The sequence below is a fragment of the Mixophyes fleayi genome, chromosome 8, assembly GCF_038048845.1.
Source record: "Mixophyes fleayi isolate aMixFle1 chromosome 8, aMixFle1.hap1, whole genome shotgun sequence".
Taxonomy (NCBI): Eukaryota; Metazoa; Chordata; class Amphibia; order Anura; family Limnodynastidae; genus Mixophyes; species Mixophyes fleayi.
Window position 1 is genome coordinate 11,382,994 of NC_134409.1, and position 25,977 is coordinate 11,408,970.

A 25,977-nucleotide genomic window follows, 5' to 3' on the forward strand; every position below is an offset into this window, starting at 1 on the left:
TTGTGTGCAGGTGACAGGCCCAGGTTATTATTTTTCTAGACTGGGCTTCTCCTTTGATGTATCCCTCAGAGACTACAATCTGGGATCCAACACTGGGACATCTCTTGGCCTATGGAAGGTTGGACCACAGGAATTGCACACAACAGAAAAGGCTCCATTGTTCCTCCCCATTTCACTATAGTGCGCACACTAAGCAATGGAGCCCCAAAGTCACACGTGTGCACTGTTATTAGGCTAAGAGTACAGCATACATAAACATTCAATTTGTTTGTGTTCCACACCCACAGGTGACAATTTTGTGAGCTGAACCAATTTTCATGTGTGCACAACATATCAGTAACAGAACTTTGGTAGGAGACCCTTTGTGCAGCCACTGGCCAAATTATCATGTTATGCCTCCCTATTGTTACTACCTCCAGAAAAAGTCATCATCCATTTCCAAATCCACTGTTGTCTTCTTACAGTGTTCTAAGCAGCCAGAAATAAAGAAAGAACACAACACACAGGAAAACGAGTGAGAACAGATCGAACTTTGTTTAATTGAACCAGAACTAGGTGCGAGTCCAGCAAGAGAAGGATTTTCATTTACTGGTTAACAAAAACAAAAACAAAAAAAAGGTAAAAATGAGTGAAGTGTACAACTTCCAGTAAAAAGATCTAACGAAGAATGGAAATTTGAAACATTAAATTCTTCAATGGCAGGGGGAGGACACTAGATTCCCTTTCAGTAAGAAGCAGCGATTTGGAAGACCTGACTGTTAGCCTGAATCTCTGCTTCAGGTTACCCAGAGTGCATTGCATGGCTGATACATCACATCTACTAGGGTTCTGCGGCTCAGTAAGGTTGCAGAACTTACCGCAAGTGAAAGTCCCGCCAGCCCCAAAACACCGCTGCTATGTGCCCTCATCCGTTCATTTGTTTTCCACTATGTAAATATCTTGTAGCAAAACGTAGTCTATTTTTCTCTTAAAACTGCCCTTTTAATGTAATCTAGGGGTGTACAAAACCTCAGCTCTGTTCTTTATAAGCAGATGTATGACTAATATTGCAGTATTAAAAAAAAGACAGGAGGGGGTGCTGTTGTCCAGTAAAGACATCATGCCGAGTATAAAAAGTCACAGGCCTGTTCTTTTCATCCCTTTGTATAGAATTTTAAAAAGCCCCCTTAAAGCTCGTTCATGGCTGCTGCTATCTTCCCTCATTCTGACAATGATTTTCCACTTAAAGGCTGCAGTGCGTCATTCTATACAGAAGGTTCGCTTTCGGGCAACAACTAACATTCTCCAGGTATAAAACTAAGCAGCAAAAAAATTCAAAACAATTTTTATACAGAACTTATATTTCCTGCACCGAGTAGGTCAGTGTCTGATTATCAAAACCTCCATGAGCTTGTAGAACATGGAATACATGGAAATTAACAGCAAACAAAACATTTGTACAACGGAAGAAAACATTACCATGAAGAACATTTACTGTAGATATTTAAAAACAAAAAAGAAAATCCATTAAAAACGGCGCCCACCACTTTAAACGCGCAGAGCGCATCTTGTCCGTGCTGACGGCAGCGTGGCCTCTGCAACGATTTATTGAATAGACATTTGCTTAACTAAAGAAGAAAATTTCTTCTATTTTATATTTATATCCAGCAACCAGTAATCTATACATAATATTACAGTGCGTATAATTTATGAATTAAAAAAAAAAAAAAAAGCCAAAAAAAGATAATTTAAAATTTCACCCTAAAAGGTAATGTGAATTTATACAAGATTGTGGTGTCAAGATTACTCTTGAACATGTTTGAAGAGCCGACTGCAGTGAGGAATGGAGGAACTGAAGAGATAAGACCTGGACGTGAGGCAGAGGGCGAGGATCTGGATTGTCCAATAATATTGCTGACTTATCAGACCATGCAGCTTGTAGCAAATCCTACAGTTTCGGGACCTCAGAATACACTTTACACTTGCAGAGGGACCACAGAGAACCAGTTATGCTTTGCCTTTAAAGGACCTTGGACCACTATTCCCACTTACATCCACTGTAGATCGTCAAGTAATTTCCAAGTTATAAGTCAGGAAAACGACTCGGGTCCTCTTTGTAGTCATCCGGTATCGTAAAAATGGACTCCTCAAATTCTCCGTAACGGAACTCTTGAAATGTTACAGTGGCTGTGATTGTTGGGAAAACGGGAATATCTACGGACACAAGAAAACAGCAGAGGATGTTGGGAAAGAAGTCTGGAGAAGAGAAAAAGATTTTACGCTCAAATCTTGTAAGCAACCTACCTAGCTTCACAGGAAACCCCGGGGGAAGCTTCATCTGTACAAATTCTCGGAGTTTATTAAAGTGCTTGAAAGGTGCGATTACCTCTAGAACATTCAGCAGTCTGTAAGACAAATGAATAGAACATTATAGGGCTTGGCTTTAAGGAACACTATATTGAATGGACATGTTTTGCTGAGCAAACAGATATACAATACAATACTTGTTCAAAAGAATGCAGTCATTTTCCATGAGGATTTGGCCACAATGAGTAGTATTTAATTGAACACCATGGTCCGGTGTGCAGTATAATGATTATATCTGGATGCACTGGATGAGAAGTCTGCTCCTAAATGTTTTACTGGGCATTTACGGAAAAAGATTCTTATATCAAAACATATAATTTACTTTTTTAAATCCAGCTGGCATTTGTTAAAAGAAAAAAAAAAATCCCAACACTTGCAGACATTGAGACCTCCTACAGTGGCCAGGCTTGACCTCAACCCCAGGCTCAGTGACACAGGACTGTGGAGGTAAGTGAGGGCAACGGGGCTTACTTTATTTAGATCATGGTGAATCTGCAATCATTAGCAGAGTGTTTGATTTGGGGATTGTGTTTAGTAACCGTTACATGCAGCTTCTCAACATGGGAGAATAGAACTTATAGCTTACGATTCAATTCCCAGAGGGAAGTCCTGGCTCACAGCGATTGTTGCTTTAAAGTTTTTCTTGTTCTCTTTGCAGACAAGTTCCCTTCCAAGATGGGGAGCCCTAAGACAAAAACGCAGACATGCATGAAGCTGCAAAATGTTTCTAACACCATGAGAGATTACAATGCAGACAGAAGGCATATACCACAAGATCAGTAGATAGTTTATGTTTTCTGCTGCAATGGTTTTACCAAGAATAACTTTTATACCTATCCCCACCCCTTCTTGAGAGCACCTCTGGCAAGGATGGACGATGGCTTTTCGCAGCGATTGTTAGAATGATTATGGCAGTGACCTGGGCAATAGTTATGGAGCTATGGCATGACTGCTTGGTTACTCGCTACAATTTATCTATGAAACCACCAGGGCTCTGATACTAAAAGGAATACACCAATCTGTGTGGATCATCCTCATTCCTGTAGTAATAGGTCAAACTGCAGAGAGAAATCCTGCCAACCCAAGTCCACTCAACCTCGTGGCCCCACCAGTCCATGTTATTTTATTTTTACTGGTCAATGATGCAAGGATAAATTGCCCTCTAGCCAAAATGGACCATTGTGGATGACAGACAGCAGCTGCTATAAATGCGGACACAAATCCTGCTTCTGTTCCCACCCCCAGCAAGTACAAGTCAGCCACGACAAGACCGAACATGCAGTCCCGACAGGCCTTCAGAGCCTTTTAAACAATACAACTCAGTTATCGTTTTATATTAGAGGGGAAAAGTCAGTGGTGCCAGGGCCAAGAGAGGGCTGAGCCACTACGAGCCGTCAGTAACTACTACTATAGGAAAACCTATAAAACGTGGTTGAAGACAGAGTGGCAGAGTGAGCCCATCATATCACAGCAACATATTAGCGTGTAAAACTCCCTAAAACAATGTTTTCCTATAAATTTAATGCATGTTGGCTCTTGGGGTGTAGGAAGCACTGTCGGAGTATGTGCTGTGCTACCTATGAAATGCACTCATGTATTACAAACAATCCAAGTAATCAGACACTTACTTTCCGTTCTCGGCAGACATATACTCCTCCCACGTAATGGTGTTGGGAGAAGGAGGTGTCAGTGACTGTCTCCGCACAGGCTGCAAGAAACACACGAGATCAGCAGCAGTATTACAATGCGCACAGCTCTGTTGTCCCTGAAAGTCTAACCCAGCAAACAGTCTGTATCATTCAGGTAATATAAAAGACCATTGGTAAATAAAGTCACTCCCAGTTGGATGCACACGTTATTTTGGCTGGGTGGTTCTGTACAAAATGAACAGGGAGCTTGGAGAGAGGGGGCTAAACATGGGGAGATGGAGAAGGGAATATTTTGATGGTTACTGGAGTATAAGTATAGAGAAAAGTGAAAGATAAGAGGCGAAGGGTATGACAGGGAGGAAGAGAATGGGGATTGTGGGGAATTAATGAGGAGGTTTTAGGAGAACATTATAGACACTGGATTATAGGAAGGAAGAAACAGCTAGAATGAATGTTATCAAAGAATTGAAGAAAAAGTCGATAAGGGACGGAAGGAAACGGAGAGGACTCTGGAGTGAGTGAAGAACAGGAACACAGGTGAAACAAGAGGAAAAATAAATCAGAAGGACATTAAGAAACGAACATAAGCAGGATTAAGGGAGGAAAACACAAGGAGTACATGGAGACATATACGGGGCAGTTGGAGAAGTGGAATATAGGAAATAATATATCCCATTCTACTGGCTTCTAACTAGGCCTCACATAGGGATCAGTAAACTGAGCAGTCTGAACACCCCTAAGTTATAGAAGGAGGATATCAGGAATGATGGAGGATCAAAGGCTGGTGGACAGGAGCCGCGTACCTCAAAGTTTTGTTCCATCAAGTTTCCCCCTTTACTCAAACTCTCCATGATGGCTTTATTTCGCAGGATGTCCTCTTCACTAAGATGCTCCCTCCTCTTGCGGGATTCCAGTATTAGCCCATTCACCAGATAGAAATCTGCTAAGAAGTTCCCTACACGTTCCTGAGGAGAAGTAAAATTACTGACATTTATTACAGAAAGCAGGTACTCATAAGATCAACAACAGCCGACGGCTGTTTAACGGAGCACAGAGAATTCCCAAAGAACCTTTTAGTTACCAGTCAGCCCACTGATAATTTCACAAATTATGAGAATGTGAGGTCTGGCTGAACTTCACATAGCTCATTAGTATAACTTATCTACTGTACACCAACTGACACAATCCTCAAACCCCCCCCCCCCCCCCCCCCCAAAAAAAAAATAACCCCACGTTACAATACCTCCTATGACATTTTTTCCCTTTTAATCTTTTTTTTGTCTGGCTTCAAGTCCTCCTCCCACATAGTTTTAGCTCTCCTGGGGTTCCCAGATAAATGTACTATAAAAGTAAGACTCAGGACACCAATAGACACATTATAGGTTCTTGGTTCTGCTCTATATTTACACTGCGCTTCTTCCTCAGCTTTACTGTTCCACTTATTATAAAATTTAGACACAAACCTGCTTCTGCCCCAGACTTTTACAGCATGCTCACTGTAAGGGAGCACTCCCCCCCCCCCCCTTCCCCCACATAAACCTATTACACAACACCTTATTGCATACTGGTGTGTGCTTCCTCCCTGCACAATAACATTAGCGCAGAGGCATGGCTACACAACACCCTACAAGAGGGATTCTCTTTTTGTATGTTCTACAACTTAATCACAAACACGTTAAGGTGCTCATCACGTGTGATAATATGTCCAGTGCACAACACTCCAGCAATCATTCTGCTCAGTTGCTCATCACATGAAGGTGGAGAGACACCCCAGCAACAAGGATAACGCAACACACACAACCGGCAGATACACACGTCAGAGGAACAGAATAAAAGAGTTGTGCAAGACCGGCCCAGACTCACTGACACAACCAAGGAATAAAGCACACAATCTGCAAAATACAGCAGAGAGGTGTATTCACTGCACGAAGCACGTTTATATTAATGTTATGTCTGCAGCATTGTGGGTTATCAGTAGAAAGTCTGTGTCCACGTTACAGCATGGATACAGACAGCAGTGTGTGTTACAGATTAGTAAAAAGGACTGGGGGGGAGTGGGGGGCCTTGGTGAGAATAGCAAAAAGAGAAGTGTGAAAAGGAACAAGGAAGTGCAGTACAAATACAATATATAACACATCCATTAAATTCACCATGAGCTGGGCCATATATCTCTAGATTTTACCAATATACAATTAACAGCCAAGCGAGTTGTTTATTAAAATGTTCTAGAGGATCTCTACAGTAGCAGGATGACGGCTCTGCTTTGAAATGAAGAAAAACAAAAACAACCTTATATATTTGTGACATGTAACCATTGAAATACAAGGACAGGCGGTATACCGTTTTATCCTCTCTGAAAAGCCAGCCAGTTTGGGCACGTGAGAACGAGATGGATTTCGTTGATAAAGTTGCTGAATATATATCACTACTCATTAATATATCCACTTCCTCCTCTGTCTCCATCTCGGATTCCTGGAAAGGAAAAGATAAACATCCTCATTTTTAGAGAAGACGTCATACATGTTTAGACAAGAGATCTGGGGCTCAGGACATACCCTGCTGCCGACACTAAAGAGAACAATGTGCTCTTCACAAATCTACAAGATACCAGGATTAATCAATTCCTCATACATAGATCTATACACATTTACCACAACACTAAGGGGTAAGTTTATCAAGCTGCGGGTTTGGAAAAGTGGAGATGTTGCCTATACCAATCAGATTCTAGCTGTCAGTTATTTAGCACAGTCTACAAAATAACTAGAATGTGATTGGTTGCTAAAGGCAACATCTCCACAGTATCCTGCTCATGAACAAGTGCTGGCCTCTGTATACAATTCTACTAGACAAGAAGGCTCCTGACACTCGCTACAAAACTACTCCCAGGCACCATCAAATGTACAAATTCACTTTTGTAAAATTGCATCTCAATTAAGGTCCACACACACCCTTTGTCTAGAACACATTTTCAGTGAACCGTCCATCAATACGCCACAGCTGATATTGGTTACCCTTGTCGGAACAAGGAGCAATGCAGCACCCATTGTAAGGCATGCTGGGGTAACATGTATATAAGACACTGCTCAGCTTTGTAACCAGCCCTTAGACTCACCTCGTGGTGTATTCTCTGGTAAACTTTCTGTTCATTGTCTAAGACTACGAATGATTCAGAGGGTATAGCATCGCCATTAAAGATGAAGCTGAGGTCCCCTCGTTGGCACTTCATGTCTGTGAAGTCTATGAGAGTTGTGTCAAGCCTGAAACAAGAAAATGCGGTTCAATCGCCCACTCAGTAATATGCCAACAGCTACACTGGCTCTCTCCCAGAGTGTGATGAATGTGTATCTGTGTAACAATGTTACTCCACTTGTGGAGGCACAAGTGCTGTGCTGGCCTTTAGCCCGGGACATGGTCATTTTCAATTAAGTCATACACCTGGGTGTCCAAATTGGATGGACTTGGCCAATAATTGCTTGTAGAGGGGGCCTCCAAGTGCCGTTGAGAGGTCACCAGCAGTCACCTGCTGACTGCATCATCCGTGGGCAGAACAGCCCGATATCACGTTTGGCCGGTTTTAGAGTGAACCAAGCAATATAATATGGTTTCATATTGCTTACTAAGGACCTTGTTAATTAAAAAAAAAAAAAAATATTCAGCAGCCTTCTGGTGATTTAGAAACATTAACGTTGATGACATGAAATCAATAATTTGACTAAGAGGGTGTGAAAGGTGGAAGCAAACGGAAGAAAAACAAATATAAAAGCAAAGATGGTAGAATCCACAGCAGATATAATACCGTAGGATCACATGGTAATGGACACTTGGGCATATTCAATTCCGATCCGCGGGATCGCGCCGGAACGGCCGCGAACCTAATCTGCGGTACCGCAATAACGTGGATTGGCTGCGTACGAAAATCCGCATTATTGCGATACCTTATTACCGGCAGTAGTGCGCATTTTCCGCGTTACCACGGATCGGATCGGAATTGAATATGCCCCTCATAATTTAGCATTTTTTGCTGTTGATGATCATGATAAGAATTTAATTACAGACTAGTCTTCATGAACAGCTCGTCACAGCGACACCTGCTGGCTACAGGACTATTACACAACTGACAGTTGAGTCACAATAAAATCACAAAAAAAAAATAAAGACTTTAAGACCTGCAAGTGGATAGTCAGATCGTTTATTGGTTCAGCACACAATGTGACTACCAGTAAGCCTCAGGGCCGTCACTGGATCCTATGAAGTGTCTAATATTGGTTACAGTCAAAAGGTTTAGGTGTCAGGTGCTTCATATTAATTACTGACCAGAGAACAGAACATTCTACTCAAACAGCATAAAACCATCAATAGGACAAGCTTGTTAATATGCAGAATATCCCGCCCCAAACCCCAGTATAAGAGATGGACACACACCTGATATTAATACCTTGTTTATAGATCTTGCAGGCATCGGAAGGCAGGATACGGGACAGTAAAGGCACTGAACGGGGAGAAAACAGGGGATGCAATTATAGAAACGATTGATGTGTGGAAAACTAGATGGGTGATTTTCAATTAACTAATTTGTATATACCTTTAACGGTGTCTCAGCCCAGTTTGTGTATTGAAGTCACGTTTATGTACATCAGTGGTTTAATAACATATTATGATATATTGCAAACGTTCATATTCAATGTCATTATTCATTTATTCCTCCTATTCGTTCAATTAGCACACTATCAGTTATTTGGATAGGTTGGGGAAGCAGTGTTTTACTTTACTTGGGAGGAATGTAGAATCACATCTATAAATTTATTAGAAAATGTCAGTCATTGCTTTCACTATAACCTAATCTGGGCAGCTTTTAGTAATATACCTAATAAAGTCATGAAATATCCATAAGCCTAAATTAAACAAAAATTGCGAGTAGAATGTTTAGACTTTTGTCTTGCTCTGAAAAGCCAGGATACATCAGAGCCCCAACCTAATGACCACTTACCCCAACTTTGAAAATCCCAGTGAAGTTCCAGGTAGAAATCTCCCAGCTGTAAATCAAAACACAACATAACAAAAAAACAAGTTAAAAATTTATTGCATACCCTTTACACAAAGCGTATATACGATGTAAGACAGTATATACGATGTAATGTACGATGTACATTTTTAGATTCAACGCTCAGTACTGGCATCATACGAGGATTAAGGGAGAAGGGATTTTAAAATAAAGATCGCCCCTGTTACAAGCTCTTTCAGGCGGGTGTTGCAACTTTTTAATCATCTAATAAAAAACATTTGAGGTGTGAAAAGCACCATCGGTAAACACAGAGTGGGCACTAATTTGTGTGTTGAACAGATATTCATAATGCAGACAATTCACTAGGAAACAGTGACAATTTGTCGGTAGATAAGAACCGCTTGGTCCATCTAGTCTGCTCAATTGTTTTTTTTTTTTTATTATTAACCTATGGTAACCTCAAACCCTATTTGATCCTTTATAAGGATATCCTTATGTCTATCCCAAGCATGTTTAAATTGCTCTACTGTATTATCCTCTACCACCTCTGATGGGAGGCTATTCTACTTATCTACTACCCTTTATGTGAAGTAGTTTCCCTCACATTTCCTCTGAACCTACTTCCCCCCCAGTGTCAGTACATGTCCTCGTGTTCTAATACTTCTCTTCCCCCCAGTGTCAGTACATGTCCTCGTGTTCTAATACTTCTCTTCCCCCCAGTGTCAGTGCATGTCCTCGTGTTCTAATACTTCTCTTCCCCCCCAGTGTCAGTACATGTCCTCGTGTTCTAATACTTCTCTTCCCCCCAGTGTCACTACATGTCCTCATGTTCTAATACTTCTCTTCCCCCCAGTGTCAGTACATGTCCTCGTGTTCTAATACTTCTCTTCCCCCCAGTGTCAGTGCATGTCCTCATGTTCTAATACTTCTCTTCCCCCCCAGTGTCAGTACATGTCCTCGTGTTCTAATACTTCTCTTCCCCCCAGTGTCAGTACATGTCCTCGTGTTCTAATACTTCTCTTCCCCCCAGTGTCAGTGCATGTCCTCATGTTCTAATACTTCTCTTCCCCCCCAGTGTCAGTACATGTCCTCGTGTTCTAATACTTCTCTTCCCCCCAGTGTCAGTGCATGTCCTCGTGTTCTAATACTTCTCTTCCCCCCAGTGTCAGTGCATGTCCTCGTGTTCTAATACTTCTCTTCCCCCCAGTGTCAGTACATGTCCTCGTGTTCTAATACTTCTCTTCCCCCCAGTGTCAGTGCATGTCCTCGTGTTCTAATACTTCTCTCCCCCCAGTGTCAGTACATGTCCTCGTGTTCTAATACTTCTCTTCCTTCCAGTGTCAGTACATGTCCTCGTGTTCTAATACTTCTCTTCCCCTCCAGTGTCAGTGCATGTCCTCGTGTTCTAATACTTCTCTTCCCCCCAGTGTCACTACATGTCCTCATGTTCTAATACTTCTCTTCCCCCCAGTGTCAGTACATGTCCTCGTGTTCTAATACTTCTCTTCCCCCCAGTGTCAGTACATGTCCTCGTGTTCTAATACTTCTCTTCCCCCCAGTGTCAGTACATGTCCTCGTGTTCTAATACTTCTCTTCCCCCCAGTGTCAGTGCATGTCCTCATGTTCTAATACTTCTCTTCCCCCCCAGTGTCAGTACATGTCCTCGTGTTCTAATACTTCTCTTCCCCCCAGTGTCAGTACATGTCCTCGTGTTCTAATACTTCTCTTCCCCCCAGTGTCAGTGCATGTCCTCATGTTCTAATACTTCTCTTCCCCCCCAGTGTCAGTACATGTCCTCGTGTTCTAATACTTCTCTTCCCCCCAGTGTCAGTGCATGTCCTCGTGTTCTAATACTTCTCTTCCCCCCAGTGTCAGTGCATGTCCTCGTGTTCTAATACTTCTCTTCCCCCCAGTGTCAGTACATGTCCTCGTGTTCTAATACTTCTCTTCCCCCCAGTGTCAGTGCATGTCCTCGTGTTCTAATACTTCTCTCCCCCCAGTGTCAGTACATGTCCTCGTGTTCTAATACTTCTCTTCCTTCCAGTGTCAGTACATGTCCTCGTGTTCTAATACTTCTCTTCCCCCCAGTGTCAGTACATGTCCTCGTGTTCTAATACTTCTCTTCCCCCCAGTGTCAGTACATGTCCTCGTGGTCTAATACTTCTCTTCCTTTGTAGAATGTTTCCCTCCTGCACCTTGTTATAACCCTTGATATATATGAAAGTTTCTATCATGTCCCCCTGTTCCCTTCTCCAAACTCTACATATTAAACACACATATACATCACTGGAACATTGCAGATAATGGACTGAATTTCACAGGCTTGAACTCTGTGCAGAACAGAGAGGGCATTTTTTTATTTTACCCGGTTAAACAATGCAACCGCACGACAAAGGGTACAAAATGCGTTTACTGGCAAACAGAAGAGCTGCCCATCACCCCCCCATCATTGAAAAGCTTTGAGTGTACCAACAGAAAGCAGCGTGTAGACTTCATATGCTACAAGACACAATGAAATATATATTTAAAATAAAAACACTGGTTTCATGTCTAGTATATAAATATAGGCCATCTACATAGGATGATATAACGTTATATCAGGCAAGCAGAGCAGCCCATGTCCTCTTTCCGTTACCTCTTTTAAAGCATTTAGAAGACGAGGTCTCTTTTCCTCCACACTTTCCCTGGATTGTTGCTTCAGCTTTCTCAATAACGCTGTAACTGAAATAGAAATAAATACCATACTCTGCCAGGATTCACTGAAATACTTCACCCATTACATTAACCATCTACTGGCTATAATAGATGTCATTTTAAATGACTTTTGCACACCATACGAGTTTTAGATTAAAGCTGAATATATTAATGACTGTTCGATACTAACAAGGCATTATGCACTTGTAAGACCGTCCTAAACTTTACATGGTCCCAGTTTGTGTGATCAACTGCAGCCACAAGTATAGCCAGTAGCAGAAGGAATGGAGGCTTCTGATTGGTCACTGGGGCATCATTACAGCCAGTTTGTGTGTTTATGTTATAGTGTATAGTTTACTTTTTAAACTTGGCATTTATTGAAGAAACTTTAGCATACATAACAAATAAAAACGACAACAGAATGTTAGTTTCTTCTTGGTTTTTTTTCTATATAAAAACAAAAAGGGGATGTTTGGGTACAGGTACAGAACAGGGAGACATTTCAAAAGTTATTGTGATAAGTAGAAATACTGCAGTCTTTGGAATGGCTAAAAACAGCAAATAAAAATGGGATAGGACATAATATGTATTAGTTTTATTTGTGAAGCATCAACACATTACACATCACTGTGCATTGAGGGGCTTATCATGGAAACAGGCCTGCCCTCCCTGTACACACCGTCAATTATCTGAAACACAGTGAGTGAAATACGACTTCCTAAACAGCATTTAACCACATTACATATGGATGACTAGGTCCCCTATGACATTAGGGGACATTTATAAATCCTTCTCTAGCAATGTGATGTTTCCTATAGTGACAAGACATTTGCTTTAATATTTTAAACTATTGGACAAGTTAGAATCTCCGCTATGGTGAACACCATCTTTTTTGCACCGTTACCTGTAGAACAGTTTGCATTAGTCTGCTATGTATGTTTTCATAGCTACGAAGGTAAAAAAGTGGCTCCCGTTAAGGACAATAGAAGTCTTTATGTAAATTTCTGCAAAGGCATGTCTGCAAGTCATTTGCATGCAAGAGGGGGACGGATCAGGGATGCAGAGCCTGTACATTCGGTAACTCGCTGCTGTTAACAGCATTTAAGTAGAAGTACAGAAAGAAAAAGGATATTCATAAACTATACATGTAAAAGGAGTTCTGGGAACTTAATGCTTTACTCATGAAATTACTGCTAGTGACGTCATTATACTGCTTCATAAAGTGAGGTCAGTGCTGCTCTCAGGACAACAGAAAGTCTTGACAAGCCATTATTTCCCAATCAGCATATAAAAGACAATCAGCGGAGACATGAATAGTCTCCTTGTCTCTCTAGTTTACAGTCAAAGAGACAAAAGATGAGGAGACTAAAGCCTGTAAGGATGAAGTAGAGGAAAGATGCTTACTCATCTGTCTGTCTCCGTAGCTGATGGCTTCGGCTAGGGGGCTCCATCCCTGCGCGTTCTTCACCTTCACAGGAGCATTGTGCGCCAGGAGCAGGTGGGCACATTCTACGGAAAAGAAATCCCCAAGATTAGCAGGACCCGAAGAAATTCATATTTAACATTGTTAACAAATTAAATGTGGGAACAATCTTCAGAATCAGACTACAAGACACGCCAGGGATTGTAGTTTAACACCTGGAGATTCGGGATCAGCGAGCGGGTGCACAATTGGGGATTGTGTGTGAATAGTGGGGGTTCGATTTTGCCAACTTTGCCTTGTGCCAAAATAGACTGTTCCACCACTGAATGTGTCACTTTTAAAGGTCCGGCTGTTGGAGGTATAATTTCCAAAAAGGCTGGACTCAACCTACCCCAGCCTTAAATGTGGGTTACTACATGTGAAAGCCATCATAGACCTAAATGTGCAATTATAATTACCAAGACCCATCATGTGACAACTGCAGGATTTACTACAGTAACATTCTAAGGAGAGTGGTAAATCCGGTTTCTAATGAGGAGGAACAAGTGCTTTGTCTGCAGTTAGAAGGTGACTGAGTGAACAGCGAGCATAGTGCTAAGAAACAAAGTGACAGATCATCTGAGACTGCAGCGTCAGCAATGTTACAGTTACGTATGGTCAGAGAATGGTGCTTTAATGGACACAGAATGTGCATGATGTACAGTTAGGTGTCTCTGGTAACACTCTTTTGATCCGGATTCACCTGACATGCAAGTAGGTATACTGAACAGCCAGATCACATTAACAAGAAGCACAAGTTAAGAACAGAGCAGGGAGGTAATTTGGAAAATTGCATGTTCTGTGCTGCAAGCCACTGAGATTCAGGCTGTGTCTCTGGTTAGTATACCTGTGCTGTACCATTACCTCTCGTAATACTCACAGTAACAGTTGACTAATGTGTAAGCTCAAGCCACTGTCATATAAGACAGGTCAGAGACCAGCAAGCCTAGCGAGTATAGAAAACACTTTCCCCTATAGAACACACATCCGTGGATTTAGTAGGTCTTTCTGAATTATATAGCAGCTCTAGTGATCTTTTAAGAGACAATTAAGACTAGTTTTGAAAACATTAAGGAAAAGCACTTACCCTTATTGCCCAACATCACAGCGAGGTGTAATGGAGAATTACCTGTAAGAAATGAGAATCAGGGAGTGTGAGTCACTGCAGCTGGGAAACAATTCTTACATATATTATTATTGTAGATTTGTAAGGGGGCAGCGCCAACATTTCTGGAATCTTATTCAAAGGACTCCTGTCTATATAGCAGCCAGTCTGATTATTTTCTAGTATATCAGCACACCATGAAACCATCTGCTTCATACAGTTACAAGCTCACAGTTTGTCTTTTGTTTTTAACTAGATACCTTAACCTGAAAACTGTTATTTCCTCATACGTGCGCAGCAGAAGAAAGAAAGAAAAGACAAACTAGGAGCAGACTTAGGGCAATGCCCCTACCACCCCTACGGCTCTTCTGCATTTTCAAAGCAGACGGACTGAGGCTTCTTTTCACCAAACCTACCGCGCAGCTCCATCGTAAGGAGCAGGACATGATTCATTTAAGACTGGCAGGAGTTTTTTGGACAAAGACAAAAGCACTTTACAGCAAGGTAAAACTTTTAACCCAGTAGTAACGATTACATTAAAGGTAGGGAAGGTCCTGCAACATGATTATTAAGGTTCAGGTCTTAAAATTTTCATTACAAAAACAATTGGTGGGCCTGCAATATTGGAACACTTGCAAAACTATTTTGTTATCAGCTAAAACTCATCAACACGGTCACAATTTAATTTAATTAAAAAAAAACAATTGGTGGCTGTAACTTCCAGGGCACTGGACATTTTAATTCTCCGGAGCTTGTGACATTTACAGTTTTGTCGTCGGCAAATTTTAGCTCACTTAGTTCAAAATATAAAATACAAACACCTTGAGATGTTATTAAACTCCAACCCTGGGGTTAAAGCCCCTGTAATATACCATGCTGTCCATTCTATTTAAGCACTCAAAGTTTAACGCTCTTAAAGCATTAACTCCCCTCACAGGTACTATGTGCCGTTTTGTAACTCCATTCTAAACAAGATCAAAGCCCCTCATTACCGGTCCATGGCCGGCTACAAAGGTGTGATTAGCAATACACCAGCACAGAGTCACCGGCTCCCTACGGACTGCTTAAGCTGTAGGGTAATATACGTTAGTTTGTTACTGGCTGACGCTGTAACACAGGGGTAGACTAAATAATCAGGCTTCTCTGCCAGTGATTGGCACAGCGTGACCCAACATCAAGTGCAGATGAAAGTGATCAGTAACACAAGCAGACATTTCAGCATTACACGAGTACAAAGACTAATTAATGGGTCAGTACTTAAAAAGGAAATAAGAAAAATCTTCTGAAGAAGTCATGAAAGCCGATGACGACAATCTGTGCATGGAAGGTGACAGATGTAGGGCAGCAAATGCGCAAGTTATTCTCATAAAACTTTAAATAGCACTTTACTTCCCTGTACCTGAAATATTTATATATTGATAATAACTCAAGTTTCATATGTTAAGTCTGCCTGATAAAGGCACTTAAAGTGAACGTCACCAAAATAAACAAAAAACAATTGGTTTCATTATTGGAGGGAGTTTTGTAAACCTACTAGTAAAGTGAAACAATTCTTGTTATTTTTTTTTTTGTTATAAAACAGATTTGTAGGATAATAAACTGAAAAATAAACGATACTTGATCGGTCACCAGAAATTTATCTTTTAATACCCTAAACACTGATACCTCCTGCCATATGTACCAGAGAGGCTCAACTTTAGGCACACTCGCATACAAGGGCCTATTATATAGGTTATTTTCATCCATGTGTAAGCAACATTGAAGTTAGTGGAGTTAGAGCCACCCTCTAACTAAAGTATTACAAGGATTAGACAGCCCATAGCCAGATCAGAGCACTAGAGGGCTCATAAAAAAAAAAAAAAAAAAAAAACTTTAGCAGAGTCAATCATATACAAGTTAAAGGGTGTGAAATATTAAACACATATCAAGCGTCCAGTGCGTCTTGTTATATCCTGCAGACCCATTGGCATCTATACGCATTTCACAGATCACTGTAGTGATCTTTAAAACTTTAGTAAAATGCATATAGATGCCAATAAGTCTGCATTAGCCAATGCATTTAAAATCTGGTAAAAACAAAAACCAACTAGCATTTGGTAAAACGTGCAGGGTTGTGAAAACAAGCAATTCCAGTGTCCGTCTTCTTTGCATAGTTGTAAAACATTAAAAACACATTTAAAATAAATAAAAATAAATACTATAATGAGGCCTTAAACTATTTCGTCCGTCTCATTTGCCGGTAGCCCCTGCCAAACGCAAGTGGCACAGGTTCAGAAAGCATTCTAAAAATGTAAAAAAAAAGATGGACCATTGAAGCTTTGGAACACCAACAGTGATTAAAATTAGTCAAGGGGCGGCTGCATAACAATTGTTTTACAAGATCTGCAACACTGTGTGGCAGAACATAACAAATATCAAACTATCGTTCTAGGCATTCTGCCATTATTCTTATATCACAACACAGAATTAGGACGTACCCTACAAAATTGCACAATACCCCCATAGACTGCTAAAACCATTTGGCATTATTTTACATCTCCCATTTACAAAATTAAATTTGCAATTAATGTGAAGTTAGCCAACAACAGAAGGGTTATTAAACATATTTTCACATGAAATAAAAATGAAATCGCCTCATCTGCTTGTGCATCTAAGCGGTAGTGATTGAGTAACCTTCTGTGCAGGGCGATCAGTAACATTCATTAGGTTTTAATTTACAGATTTCTCTATGGGATACTATGCACTAATGACTTTTAAAATGGCAACTAATGGTTGGTTTCTCTTTAGGATAAAGCAAAATGTGGAAGCTCGGAACTTAATTAGTAGAAAGAAAAAAAAAAAATAGCTAACATAGTGGTAATATATTCACTTGTGTGAAAGTACGCCCAGGTTTTGGTATATAAATATAGTGCTATTGATTGTAAGTGAATGTCACAGTATGGCTCTGCACCAAGAGAGCAAATGGTTTGAATGAACAGAAGGTTTTTCACAGACAGAAGGGATATAAAAAGATTGCTCAGGGTGACTAACTCCAACTAATTCCAAAGAATCTAAAGAATACAGCCAAAAATAAAACGGCAATACGGAGTCTTTTCTTAGAAGGCCTTTGTAGACGCTCAAGTGTGGTTTCTGTGGAATGTAGCTCCCATATATATGAATACAGCCAATCAGTTCACAAGGAGCTAGTGACATCACCGAGGCACTCGGCACTGCGCCTCAAGGGTGTAACTTGTTTCTAATGAACGAACAGGCCGTATATATATTGGTTCAGCTCACATAAGTCACCACTGTGCATAGACAACGTCAGGAGAAGGGACTCATTTATGCTCTTTGGCATATACCCAAAAGGCGGTCAAAAAGAGCAGTTGGTGCAATGTGTCACCGAAAGCTGGCACCAGAACGGGCCACAGCGCGACATCGGCTATTTATATGGCGCCACTAATTCTGCAGCGCTGTACAAAGAACTCACATCAGTCCCTGCAGCATTAGAGCTTACAGTCTAAATGTCATCACACAAAGAGAGAGAAACCAATTTAATAGCAGCCAAGTAAACTACTTATAGGTCTTTGGAGTGTGGGAGGAAACTGGAGCACCCGGAGAACTTACAAACTCCCCACTGATAAGGCCATGGGCGGGAATCGAACTCACGACTCCCAGCAATTAGGCGTCACACCAGAAGAAACCTCTTTCACTGCATATATGGAGAATATTCAACTTATAAGCCAGTACTGTATTTTTAAACATTGCTATCTGCAGTCTTGTGCCATCTCTTTCTTCCGGAGAATAATTGTAATAGCTTTTAATATACAATGAATGAACCATCCTCACACAGAACTACGTTACCTTTCAATAATATTGTGCCTGTGTTAAATACAAAAAGGAACTTTTGTGATGATTGTTTGTCAATTCAGCTCATGGCGATACTGCGTCTCCGAGCGGAGCAGTTTGCGTTGTCCGTTCTGGCTTTATTTATTTCATTATAATTGTAATAAACATTAAATATAAAAATTATTCATTTCCTGTAGATAACAAAAGGAATTCTAATTAATATGAATAAATTGATGAACACGGGTTTGGGAAGTATTTCAATAAAGGTTTCTAGCAATTGTGCTTTTCAATTACATTTTGTAGCTATTTTAGCATAACTGAAGATGGCCTATTTTTATTTCATGGCGCTTCCATTCATCTCAATAGTCCATTCATTTCAAAGAGGTTACTACAAGTAGCGCACATTATAAATAGGCTATGGAATTGGAAAAGCTCTGTGCCGTCTGCGTTTTGGATTAATTCGCAATTGGCTCCAGCAAATATCAGACAGTTATACCCATGTGAACCGCAAATGCAGAGCGTGAATACGCGATTCCATGTCCGGTTTGCACTTGAGGTTTTTTACGCAACTGAAACTCCAGTAGGTAAAGTTCCTAACAGATAAGTATTCCTAATCCTGCATAACACAGTAAAGGACTAGATTTTAATTTTTTTTAAAAAAAAATAAAGACAGTTCAGTAAGTTTGATTAATGAAAACGACTACAGCCAGATGCAGATGTATACAGAACATACTGTAACAAGATGTTAACTACTAAGTGGTTCACATTTAATTCACACAAAAGGTCCACACCAGTCTCTCCCAAGTGACCATCTGCATTATAGGAAATCTGTCAGCTTATAAGAAAGATAGGACTTTCAGCTGCATATTTATGGCAGATTATGAAATTATGTTAAAAAAAAACAAAGGTATAGTTTTTTGCCCACCACCCTAGTTAGCTAAAAATATAGCCGTAGCCATATTTCAGCTGTCAAAAACACACAATCCCACCTGTCTACACTTTTCTAACCAACGTAAAAACCTGCAGAACAGTAGACAAAAATAATTTCAGAAATTATAATTATGCCGAACGCTCCCATAAAATCTATGTGCTACGCCAAATCATTTATTTTACCCCATTATAAACCCACACCCACCAATATTTATATATAACCACGGTTTTCTAATAGTTTTTTCTTCTAATTTCTATATGGTCAAAAGGTAGGTTGCTATGCTGCAGTCAGCATAGCAACCATGACATCAAGATTGATGTTCTGGCTCCTGTGCGTGAAATATATAATTTTACGCAGGAAAACCCTGGAGTGTAAGGAGCACAGAATAAACAAATACGTAATCAGGAACTTCCATAAAGAGAATAATTCAGACAGACAAGGGTAAACCGGCCAATGCATAACGCTTTATAGATTCGGCTGTGGTACTTAAATGTATAGCTTATGCCATTCTTTTGAGAACATACATATCAATGGGTAAACCTATTTAATTAAAATGATTGAGTGGCTAGTAAGTTTATCGGAATTCTACATCACATTTTGTACGGATGCAATTACAGGGGGCATAATATTACAAATGTAAAGCACCATTTTATAAAGTTGCTCTTCTGAATAAAACATTATCGCCACTTAGATCCAAAGTTGTGATGCCCATAAACAATTCAGGCCAAACGACGAATGACCTGAACTCCGTAATATTTGGCCCCTACGTGGTAAAATCACAAACATCCGGCTGATCGGCACTCAAGTCAAACATGACCGACTAAAACGATGACAGAAGAAACTGTCAACATCTGATAGATTCCAAAACATGGATTGAATTATTAGTTTTTTCAAATCCATGCATGCAGCGATTTCTGGCTAATTTGAATTCAAACATCCTCAACAGGCCATGAAAATCATCAGCGACTCTTTACTGCATTTAAGGCACAGTTCTGTAGTTACGGTTTTATTCTTCAAGGTACGCAAAGTGCTGACTCATCTATATATTAATAGCATAGGTACGACTTTTATGAGGGACATATTTCTATGATGACGTTGTCTCAGGAGGACACATCATATACCAAATTAAAGGTCTTAATCTGTAGATTTGCAGAAAAATATTGGCGATATAATCAGAGTTATTTTGCAAAACGTCCACCTGCCATTTACAGCAATGCATTACCAATGTCCTCTGAAAAATTTGACAGATGGCAATACATCTGTGCAGCAGCTGGGTGACCTGGAACATGTGACCTACTGGGTGGTCTGGAAACTGTGGCAGTTGTTTGCAGCCACATATATCACTGCGTCTTTCAGGGGACCTCAATCACTGACTGCTGTGTTATTTCATTATTCACTTATCCTCGCTTTCTTTACAACAAACATACAAAGAGGCTGCCACCGAGGATGTTGACATGGTGGGACCTTTACAGGTCACCCAGAGCGCGCAGTTCAAAGATCTTACAGTGAAGAATATTAGTCACAAATCAACTGATACGCCGCTTGCACTGGACATGACATTCACCACAATACTACTCTATGGGTCCTATGCAAGTGCAATATGTGAACTATGGTGCCGTACATTTTTTAGTAGACGAGATCAACAGCCATTTTTCACACTGCTGTAACAATGGAAAGTATTCATTGCCCGATGTGGTTGTTCCACAATATTTAGCAGTACTGTATGACAACTACCCTCAAATTACGTACTCATTATCTCCATAATATCCTCAGTTACAACTCATTACATTTCAGTTTAATTTAAGGCGGTTACTGCCGGGTTTCCCTAGGATTTCTTAATAGACACAGAAGTTTCTCTATGCAGGATATCTCTGGCCTATGTTTATCTGAACAACTAATAAAATGTGCAAATAAAGTCTTCTTTTAGAACCGCAGGGCTGTAATGTACTTATTAACTTATGTTTGCATGTGTAATAAGAGACAATAGTTTGTTTAACTTGCTTTGTCTTTTTAAACTGCCACTGTTCCTGTAAAATCTATTACTTCCTAAAGCTGGGGACACACTACAGAATTTTCCACCAGCTTTTTATGCCAATCGATTTTACATCCGATATATGGTCCGATCGCTCGGTTCATGGACTGCATACACACTAGCCTCATTTTAGACCATAAAGGGAAGAGCGTCCGTCCCGTTAGCGACTTTTTATAGCCATGCTGTCGTGAGCAATGATTTTAATTTCCTACACACTGAAGCAACATCGATCTAATCAGTCGGAAATTGATACACTACACCACGGAAAGGAGATTGGAACGAAAATATTGAACGGTACGAGCAACCAAATGAGACGACAATCGTTCATTTAGGCAGACTTTCGACCATCGTGTCACTACACACACTGACCCGACTTTCGAACAAGCGGTCGTATGTCGGCTGGTTGAGCCGATTATTGGACAAAAACCCTGTAGTGTGTACCCAGCTTAAGTCGGCAATATTAAGTAATACGATAAACCCTTTCTGCATTGAAGGCTACAGGTCGCTTTACGGTTATGTTATACTATCACATTATTATGCGGTTTGTTTTTTCATTTTGGATTTTTTGTGAACCAAGTGCATTAATCTGCATTTTTGGCATTAAATTCCTATGATACTTCTCAATGTCAGATGCTCTACAACACGAACCAACGTCTCAGCAGGTTCTCAGAGCACACTCCCAACCTTGCCAAGTTCTCTGAAATGCTAAGTATTCGTTACACTGCATCTTAATTCACATCTCTGATCATGAAGCTAAAAGTTGCATCATTTAAACATTACAATCATGTACTCTGGAAATTGTCAAATTACTGATACTCTACTTAGGAGTTAAGCTGGGTACACACTACACTGTTTTCGTCCAATAATCGGCTCAAACAGCCGACATACGACCGCTCGTTCAAAAGTCGGGTCAGTGTGTGCAGTGACACGATGGTCGAAAGTCTGCCCAAATGGACGATTATCATCTCATTTGGTTGGTCGTACCGTTTAATATTTTCGTTCCAATCTCGTTTCCACTGTGTAGTGTGTATAAACTTCCGTCCGATCCACAACAGGGAGTACGAAATTACAGTCATTGCTCACGACAACATGGCTGTAAAAAGTCGCTAAAGGGGCGTCCGCTCTTCCCTTTATCGCCCTAAACAAGGCGAGTGTGTATGCAGTCCATGGACCGAGCGATCGGAACATCGATCACATGTAAAATCGCTCGGCATAAAAAGTTGGTCAAAATTTCTGTAGTGTGAACCCAGCTTTAGGCATTTAGTTGGTCTCTGGCTGTTGTGGAACTACAAATGCCAGAATAGCCTACCAGGTGCAGATCGTACCACAGCAACTGGGGACAAATGCAAAGGAATCTAACGTACTAATTCTCATACGAGGGTATTCACTTACACACATTTACAGTCCTCCTGCATCAGAGTGGAAGCATACTATTAAGAATTCCAATCAAATATTGGATTTGCAATATAATACGAGAGCCTATTATCTATGCTGGGCAGTTTTACCTATTAAATCAACGTAGCTTCTAACTGCATTGCTGGGTGAGCATTGGAAGCTGCAGGAATAGTTCAGCGACAAAGGACTGAAGATAAAACTATTCCTGGTTCAAAGAACAATTTCATTTTCATAAATACAATAACAGAACTAGATTGCTTTCTAAGCATTCTTATTAAACAAAAAAAAAAAAATCATAGTACAAAGCAAAACAATGAAAACAAAGATATGAACCTGCCCAACCCTGTCAATTCTTGATATACAACTGCAGCAGCAACCTTGTTTACAGTCATATATTCATGAGAAATTATATTATATTGTGGAAGCTAATTGTTTTGAAACCTAGGTCAAATTAGAAAAAAAAATCCCAGTAAGCAATCCAAATTATAATAAATTAAACAAGCATTTTTACTTATACCAGCTTCTCTCTCTGCTGGGTACCATAGTCAATAATTCATAAAACATATATATATTTGGAGGCAGTCAGTGAGATGTTTGCCCTTACACAGTATATATAGCAGTCAGTAGTATAAAAAATATTTTGCATAATACATGTCTTGTACACACACACATATATATATATATATATATATATATATATATATATAGTACAAGCAAATATATTTTCCAAACAGTGCCACTCAATATTCACAACAATAGAGAGTACTAATATATATATATATATATATATATATATATATATATATATATATATATATATATATATATATATTTATATTCATCAACAACCAAAAGCATACTAGAAGGTTAACTAGCTGCTGACATGATTAACCCTAGTCTATGTGTGTATGTTAGACATAGAAATGAATGGATGTACTAGGTATCAATACACATAGATAGATGGCAATGGTGGGAGTGAGAATAAGGGAACTGACGAGCCTCAAATCAAAAGAAGCTTAAAAGCTTGAGGAGATATGAGGGCCTCACATTATATACATGGGAACTTGTATACATTTTTGACACTGGATTAAGGGGTGAAGCTACAACATTAAACGCATGCTATGGTCCCAAACTGTTGAATGAGATATCCAAATTGTTAAGAAAAATATCAAGAACATTTTTCTTTATTTTTTTTTTTTAACAAATCAATAGTCATGATTTACAGATCGTTTGGTTAATCAGTGACCATTGTGCTATGCGGATGTGCAAATATGAACTGTGAATCAGCCTATGCTACAGCAAGATTCCAGGGAGGGTGCAGTGCTTAGAAATCATTTACTTAGGTTACTAAAGTTATGGATACAAAAAAATTAAAAAAATCAATACCTGTGGGAAGCAAGAGAGAAACAGGAAATAAGCTATTACATGACTCATTCAGGAGTGGTTTACACGCATTATTTAACGTGCAGTAAACATTGAGTAATGTTACACATAGATAGATCGACTGAGTACTTAATTTTACCAGTGACACTTGAAACATGGACTTGTCAATTCTTTTATCACTGGTAGTACAATCTGTGCACCAGCTGGCCCCAGGTCTGCCCCCCAACCAACCAGTAAGGCACCTATGTGTGCTCATAATATACACCTGTCTCTCGGTCAACATGTCCCCATATAGACAGATAGTGTGAGGTGAGAGCAACCTGTCTGAGGGGAAGATTCACTTCTGCCACGAATAACGCGGAGTTAGAAGTTTTACAGTTACTGCGCAGAATTACCCTTAATACAGCAATTTCAACGCTGGATTTTTACTCCGAGCCAGGAGAAGAAATCCAGGTTAAAATTACCATATTAACGGTAATACTGTTAACGCCGCGTTATTCGTGGCAGAATTGAATCAGCCCCTGAGTGTCAGGGTCTTGGAAATAGACCATGCCAGCAATGCATGTGGGTTAGAACCATATTACTCCCCTCCCTGCCACCTCAGTTGCCCACCTTACTCCCTGATGTCCTTGCTCCCCTCCTCCTGTGTCTGTTCATAACATCCACCTGTGTCTCGGTACACAGCCCACGCGGCTCTTAGAGGTAGGGGGCATGGTGGAAAAGTCAGTCATCAGAACCAGCTCACCACTCACTCAAGATAATCAAATGCTCCATCATATGAAAGAAGCAGGCAAGTGGCACCTATATCACGTATATCTAGAGCGCAATCAATACAGACAAGGACAACTATACACTGTTTACTTAATTGTAAAATTAATCAGATTTGATCTTCTTACATTTTCAATACCACCACTTAAAAAAAAATAAAAAAAAAATATATATATATACATACACACCCACACAAAGATGCACTCAATTCACAATAAATAAATGGATCAAAACTTGAAAAGTTGTATTTAACCTATAATGGAAAAAACAGGATCCATAGTTGTTCAAACAGAGTAGCAATAAGAAAAATACAGAAATGCCCCTGATAAAAGCAACAGAGCTGAAGCAATCATTGGACAGAGCATACTATTGTGATGTATCTTTCTGTTTTTTGCTATTAAATGTTGTATTTTTCTTATGGCTGGTACTGGTCAGTTAATTTGAGATAGATTATATATATATATATATATATATATATATATATATATATATATATATATATATATATATATATCTCCAATAATAGAAGGCTAACTGGCTGCTGACAAGATTAATCCTGGTCTGTGGGTGTTAGGGAATTTAGACTGTAAGCTCTATTGGGGCAGGGACTGATGTGAGAGACAAATACTCTACAGTGCTGCAAAATTGAGTGTGTGTGTGTGTGTAATATATATATATATATATATATATATATATATATATATATATATATATATATACACACAGATACATATTTTACCACCTACTAGCACCTGTCAGTGTATTTGGGTCCTAGAGGAACAGAACAGGACTTAGTCTGCGGCCACCACTATCTGACATCACTGGTGAGTAATAAACTCCGCAGCTGCTGCAGAACCTCTTCCCCCCACCCCCTGCCTGGCACTGACCGTGGTTGTCCTTCTGGCTGATGCTGTGGGTCCGGATGAGGGAGGACAGCCGGCGGATGTCGCCCTTGAAGACACACTCGTGCACGGGGTAGTGGCTGCCGGGCTTGGACTCCCCGTCGCTGCTGGTAATGGCCGGGTTAGAGGGGGCCCGGATCACCCGGTGGTTGGTGAAGCCCTTGCTGCCGCTCTTGTTCTTGCCGCCTCGGGTGAAGCTGCCGGCCGTGGCCTCCTCCTCGGGCTCCAGCAGCTCCTCGTCCTTGCTGGGCTTGTGGTCCCGGCGGAGGGAGCGGATCTTCTCCCCGGTCATTGGGGCGGGGGAGGAGGACGCGGCGGTAGAAGACGGGGCAGCACCCCGAACATGCGGTCCTGGCCCCGGGATATCCGACACCGGGTGAGCAGAGAGCGGGCACCTCACATCCCCTCACCCGGAGCACAGCAGCGCAGCGCCCGCCGCGGCCATCTTACACTGACAAGTCTCGCGAGATCCGCTGCTCG

At 40.5% G+C, this 25,977-nt stretch overlaps 1 protein-coding gene across 1 annotated transcript; it reads right to left on the reverse strand.

The window, feature by feature from the left end:
* Positions 1-515: 515 nt before the first annotated feature.
* On the reverse strand, positions 516-25,977 carry ANKRD13C (ankyrin repeat domain 13C). The gene is made up of 13 exons (XM_075181900.1): positions 25,483-25,977; positions 14,241-14,282; positions 13,096-13,200; positions 11,633-11,718; positions 8,983-9,028; positions 8,418-8,484; positions 7,108-7,252; positions 6,336-6,467; positions 4,799-4,960; positions 3,975-4,054; positions 2,933-3,031; positions 2,284-2,384; positions 516-2,193 (listed from the first exon to the last, which is right to left on the reverse strand). The coding sequence occupies exons 1-13, from the start codon at positions 25,787-25,789 to the stop codon at positions 2,063-2,065; spliced, it is 1,503 nt and encodes a 500-aa protein (XP_075038001.1). The 5' UTR covers positions 25,790-25,977; the 3' UTR covers positions 516-2,062.